The 6,906-nt window shown below is 42.0% G+C and overlaps 1 protein-coding gene across 1 annotated transcript; it reads left to right on the top strand.

Annotated features, from left to right (window-relative positions):
* LOC118426237 lies at positions 1-6,906 on the top strand. Its single transcript, XM_035835507.1, has 5 exons — positions 1-284; positions 3,245-3,507; positions 5,134-5,280; positions 6,034-6,610; positions 6,896-6,906. The coding sequence occupies exons 2-5, from the start codon at positions 3,316-3,318 to the stop codon at positions 6,904-6,906; spliced, it is 927 nt and encodes a 308-aa protein (XP_035691400.1). The 5' UTR covers positions 1-284; positions 3,245-3,315.

Genomic DNA, 6,906 nt, shown 5'->3' with positions numbered 1-6,906 from the left:
CTTTATAACTGACACCTGAAATGTGGCCACAAAAAAGGGTCTATTTGCTTTGGTACAGCATTTATTGCCTGAGAAAACACTTCACATTTCTTCGGGACGGTTGACATGACGACTGATTGTAGCACTGCGCAAACGAAGACTCGAAATACGTGGACAACTCGTCACCTGTGTACATGTTTGTCGGATGCGATACGCTTGTAGAAGAAATCTACTCGTAGGTTTTACAAGTAACATTACATGAACGCCATTATTCAAGAGAAGTTGATTCCTGTACCAAGCAAAGGGTTTGTATTCCACTTTGTTTACCCGATTTCTTTTGAAATTTCTTAAAGGGACCAAGCATATCGTCCCATCTTGTTATTTACTGATCGCTACTATATAGCCCGTGAAAATTTTCCCAAGTCTCATGTCAATTTAATTACTCATTGCGAAGTAATTTACCGAAGAATACGAGTACTTTTTTCAGTTAATGAGCTATTAGTTAGAAAGTTATGAACATCTACAATTATCAACCAGTAAATGTCGGTAAAAATAACGTTTATTCCTTCTAGTTTGCAGTAACATACAAGTATACACAAGTAGATCAAATGTTTATGGAACTGTACCAACCAGCAGTGTTGTTCTGGTAAATAGATTGTTGCCTTCGGTAAGCTTTTGTATACCATCGATGTTTATCTTCGGTAGGTTTTTAAACGAATATAGACTTCCTTTCTGACCTGACTATAACGAAATCGTAGTTGAGGATTCAACGCTTGATAGAAGTGGCCACAGTACACTGATCGAATTAATGTTGGCAATGTAGACGGCACAGTGGCCTTGTGGTTAGGGTTGTCGACTCAGGACCTAGAGGTCCCGTTGTTGTTCCCGTAGGAAAGGCACTTTACGAATATTCAAGCACGGAAAGAAGACGGAAAGGTGGGGAAATGTATCAGCAGAGTTTACGTTGTCACTAATAAGGCTGAAATTAAGATTTGGCCTTTCGGCAACCTTTCCATATTCACCAATTTGGCTCAAGTGCAGATTAGTACCAGGAACGTCCCTCGGATAGGACGTTAAATGGAGGTCCTGTATTTTAGGAGAGCCAAACCTCGAGCACGTTAAAGATCCCCAAATCACTTTTTAAAATGGGTATGGGTCCTTCCCGGTGTGAGTGGATCAAATAAGAGTCTGTCCAAATGTAGCTTGTACTCTTTGATACAAACCTGGTGTGTTATGCCATGAAAAGGTGTACCGGGTATATATGCAATACAAACAAACAAACAAACAAATTGCAGCTGCGTACGTGACCACAATAGACAGCTAAAAGGTCCGTTAATTCCTGTTTAAACCAAGGATGAATATGGCTAAAAACAAAATAGCTTCCAAAAATACGTTAATACACACTATGGTGTTTGAAAGCAAGCGTATCTAACTGCGTTTGTTACGATGATCAAAAGATATCGTGGTGGTACATGTGGTCTAATAAATCATTATACTATTATACTAGAACTGACATGTTTTTTGCTGATAACTATCTACTAGTATCCTAGAACGGCAACTCAATATATCAGTACTATATACATGTTACATTGTACCAGGAAAGCTCCATTTGGCGAAAGATGAGCCTTTGCTTTTTGGTGGGGTTTTCTCCGATCTTATCTAATAATGCCCAGAAACACAGTACAAACAAAAAAGCCTCCCCCATAAAGGAAGGAACTACATTGGTATTATCAGTACATAAGAATAAGAAAACGTCTCATGTGTGAGTTCCCCATTTAGCTAATATAGCGATGTGGTTACACATTTGTTGCTCAGAGCATTGCAGTTCCAAGAGGCACATAACGCAGTAAGTTTTCTCGCTATTTCTGTGGCAGAGTATATTTTTACAGGGTGAGGTTGCTAGTCCTTCCCTTAAATGTGTTTGAGGTACCTCCTCGAACACGGGGTCTCCATTTTACGTCCCTTCCGAAAGTCATGTGCAGCCCTAACCGAGATTCCCTACCCAGGATTGAACTTCGGGGTCTCCCAGTAAAGCTAGGGGCACAACCCGCCGTACGTGCAATTTGTCCGTACGTTTTTTTGGAGGCCACGTCCGCCACGTCTTTCTGAAAACGTGGGGAACGACTGGCAAGAGCAGGCACACAAAGTTTTGCGTGTCTGCAAAATCCAAAATCCGTCGGATTCCCTACGTGTTCGTACGGAGGCGGCACTTACCACTTACGGATCCAAGAAGATTGCCCACGTTTTGGCACGTAGACAGCACGCACTTGCAAGTACGGCGGGTTGTTCCCCTAGCTTAACCAACTAATCGGAACCAGGAGCTCAAATGTGAGGCTGCTACCAGTTGAGCTACAGGGACATCCCAAAGGCTTTTGAAAAATCTTCTCGTTGGAAAACGTCTAAGCCCAGTTGTGGTAGCGACAGGTACATAGTGACACGGCTACACACAAGTAATTTGTTTGGGGATTTTGTTCGCACATTGTGACTCTGTCGACACGAGAACTGTTCTCACAGTAATTTTCCACAGGATTAACCGCAACAACTAGACATGTTTAGTCTAAAACGGTGCAGAAAACGTTAAAGGTACTAATACTCTTGTTTTATGTTGTGCATAATTCACAGATATCTAGGCAGTTTCTGATTAATATATTGCTTCTTTTGAACTATTGTAATTAGTTGTGTTTCCAGCTTCGATATCATCCTTTTCTTGTGGTTCATAGCGGACTTATATGTGCTATTTCTAACCGGATAATTGATTCGTCAAAACAATTGTATACTTTTAAAACGCTTAGATGTCATTCGGAAAAAAAGAGTGGCACATTTAGACCAGTTCCTTCATCAGAATTTAACGGCTCGTCCAGTACAGACAGATTTGACTACGGTCAGTGTTTAGCGTTGTGTTTGCGGAACTGGCCCGACACTTGACCTCCAAACATCTCAAAAGGTCACGGATTCAGTGCCTCTAAGACGCCGTCACATCTAGATCTGCAGTGTTCTACCTCTGTATTTAGTCTGACCTTCCCACCTCGTGTGTTCAAGAAAGCTGTGCACGCCTGTTAGGACCCTTGGAAGAGAAGCTGAGGTATTGAAGTTTGGGAGGTTAACTTTGGGTCAGCGGTTTCTGGTAAGAACTTTGTGAGAAAGTTGTCTCAACTGCACAACTTTACAGCGCTGTGCTGTTTACAATGTTTGTCTACTTCTATACCTTGTCCGTAAAACCGATGTACTAAAACTAACCAAGAAACTTTGCTATCAAACCTGTTAGGGACAAGGAACGTCGCAACGAATTACAACAGTTTTAGTTTAAACAGTGTGGCGAGTTACTAGAACCGCGCCATGGACGGGATCTCGGAACTCCCCTGTCCCCACAAGCGGCCCGTGGCTCCGAGGAGGAACGCAGGGCGGCTGGTGCGCATTCGGCGCCCGAACACTCAGGACATGGAGGCCCTGATGGTCCAACAGGCGTCAGGACAACTGTACCTCACCACGCCATACCGAAAACTGCCCGAGAATGACTTCTGCTCAAAGGTGCGTAGGAAACATAACATATGCTAACATAGTAACCTTGACCTACGCGTTTTATTATTGGGGATCAGTTAAACGGAGGATCAATAAGTCTTTATCGGCCAAACGCAAATACATTTCATCATTGATCATCGTGTTCTCTTAGAGAGTCGACTATTTAGCAATCATAAAATGTTTACGACAATACCCTACTTTCATACTAACTTAACGGGAAAACGTTAACAGCTAAGACACAACGCACGGCTCTTGAAAAAATGCTGGTCCGTACGTCGACACTTCTTAGGGTAACAAAATAGCAAATTTCAGAATGGAGCACGCTTAAGTGCGTGATGTATATGTATATGCATGTGGGCTATATATGCTCGACAGCCTGTAATGCTTTCCGTATCCCTAACCAAAAAAAACGCTATACCGGACGACCCAAAGAGTTTGTTGGCATTTCTACAGCTTTCTTCCGTCATTGAATACAAACTTCCCACACGTCTTGTATAAGAATCCTGTTTTATGTTTAGACTTAAGTTTGCGTTTCTCAAAACAAAGTTTAGGCCAACGAAAACGCGCGTGTTAATCAGTAGATACAACTAAGATATTCACTGACTAAGATCCAATCTACGGCCCCTCTTGTAAGGTATGTTTGCCGAGAACACGAGCTCCGTGAAAAATGTTCACCTTGGAGACAAAACTCCACAACAAATCCTTTCTATACGCGGTACCATTCAAGGGGATGTAATTTTAGAATATTTACAGAAACAAAAACACCAAAACACGTGTTTTACATTCAGGTGTTGTTGGAAAGAAATAGGAGTTTAGTAAAGTGGTGCAGATTACCAGGCTTGGTTGATACAGTTCGCGGCATTTGTTGACGATTACAATCGCGCTGAATGAGCGGCTATGTTCCGACAGTAGGTTGAAGTAACTCTATAGCGTACTGCATTGTTTGATAACACCTTCGCTCAAGGTTTCCCAAAACATAGGAAGTACATTTTGTACATGTATATGCACTTGGTGTCATTTTGATAAACATCATCGGAAACTAGATTGTCAGAGAGAATATGTGAAACATAGACAATATTTCTCGTTGCTAATTTGCTTCCTCAAATAATCCGTTTTGTATAACTCAAGAAAACTAAAATCATTTAAAAATCTCTTAGACAGAATGGCGTCAAAATAACAGAATATACGTTAACACTAAAGAGCACAAACTAGAATTATTTTGATTCCAAAACAATTGCATTGAATTTTTTTTCATTATTGTGTGTTTCATACGAATGATAGAAATGTGTATGTCAAAGTTATATGTTAATAGTCTATTTGTATAAGTCTGTAGTATATGTTAGGTCATGTACCTAATATAAAGAAATTGAATGCATTTAAGCCTGTACAAGTGACCACCTCTACATAAGGACCAATGTGACTACTTTTAATGGCCTCCGAGAAGATAATTTTCCCCATTGGCACAAGACTTTAGTCTATAGTTACCACCTGTCCACATTGGACTAGATTTTATCGGGTCCCTGAGTGGTCTTCTTGGGCAGATTTGACTGTATGAAAATAGATTTATGATCAAAGTGCTAATTACAATGTTTAACATGTCTTTCTTTGTACTGAAATACCCTCCGTTCCCGCCAGGTTGACTGTCTGTATTGCCATCGGCTCCGCATGCAGAAATTGATGAAGCCCTCCCCCTGGCCCAGGGGAAACGCCCACACCCCCAGACACACCCACTACCACGCCCCCGTCCTACCCATCATCAAGCAAGGCCGCTGTCTTGTCAGGGTAAGTCATCACAGTATTACCTTTCCATTAAAGATGGTATCCCACTGCACTTGAGGCACTGGTGTGGCACTGCGGGGTTCGAAAAATTACTCAAGGAATTTCAGAGATAAAGAATGAATTTTCTAACGTTTTGTGTATTTTGTTTTCTTCTAAGTCATACTTTAACGTATAACGCAATGTCTAAATCATGAAAAATACAAAAAAAAACTGTCAAACCATACTCTTACATCGTCCGTCATATTCCAGTTTTAAAACCAAGTGTTTCACAAATCCAATATAATTTTTGTCACTCAACTGTCGCTCAAAGACTACCGTCACTAGGCTGTTGTTAGACAGTTCTCGACACCTACATATGTTGGGACAGACAAACAGAAAAAGTTTTACCTCTCTATGTCCAAATCGTCTATTTATCATGTATTGGATCTACATTCTAACAAATGGTGCTGTGTATCGATGTAGGTTAGACATCCAGGTAAAAAGACACGTCAGCATAGCAGTTACTAAAGAAAATTGCAGGTACTCAAAAAGATGGGCAGTTACTCAAGAAAACTGAATTTAAGTACTATTGGTTTTAATTATCTAAATTATGCCAGCGCTATAAATTGTATATAAGATTCAGTATGTAACATTGATACTAAATTAAGATGAGATGCTAAACTCGGTATGTGCGTAGAAACTCCGATACCTCACGATACTTGCACGCAAACGTGTTGTTTGTCTTCTTATTTCTTTCCTTTTGTTTCTCTCATCCAGAGAAGAAACCTGAAGACGCCTCGAAGTCGTCGCAAGGCCACGGTCATCCACTTGCCTCCCCTGACGGGAGAAAACATGACCGTCCACCGCGCCAAGGGCGGCGGCGTTCCCTGGTGGGCCAACAAGACTCCGCTAGGGGGCATCTCATGGGTGAACGCCGACGTCACCGAACCATCTACTGCAGCCGATGGGATTAAACTGGGCGCAAACGTTAACGGCGAGATCATACACTTGGAGGAAATACAACTGAGAGAGCAAAAGGACGAGGAGGAAGCAAAAACTGAGAAGGATGGAAGCGAAGAAGGAGAAGACAAATTTGGAGAACTCGAAGCATCAAAGGAAAATGCCTCACAAGATATTTCTGATTCTGACACGTCCTCCGTTCGTTCTGTTGATACTGTAGTATCCAAGGATACAGGAATAGGGACTGCTACAGCCATCTCAGAGGAGGTGACTCTACCTTCTCTGTCAAACATAAAAGTGTTTCGTCCTAAAGATCACTTTGCCGATGGGACAGACGAGACGAGTACTGAGGAGACTGCTAGTTCCTACACTACACGAAAAAGCGAATATCTGGGTCGAATACTCCTGCATATAAACCCAGATATTCAAAATATGTGGCCGATAACGGGTATATGCCGTCCGCACACTTGGTATAGACGGACCTGCATATGACCCGGAGATTCACAACTATTAGTGTGCGGGACATATGGAGGCCGATAATGCCTGCATATGTGCCTGGCCATCCCGGTGCATGTCCCGCCCATGTCCGCTCATCCGACCCAAATTTCCTGCATATGCCTGCCTATTCGGGACATGCACCCTTGTTAGCACCTAATTATCACCTAATTATCTCACCCAGGCCTCGACTAG

This window comes from Branchiostoma floridae, chromosome 11 (genome assembly GCF_000003815.2).
Source record: "Branchiostoma floridae strain S238N-H82 chromosome 11, Bfl_VNyyK, whole genome shotgun sequence".
NCBI classification, from domain to species: Eukaryota; Metazoa; Chordata; class Leptocardii; order Amphioxiformes; family Branchiostomatidae; genus Branchiostoma; species Branchiostoma floridae.
This window is presented reverse-complemented; position numbering and strand designations above follow the sequence as displayed.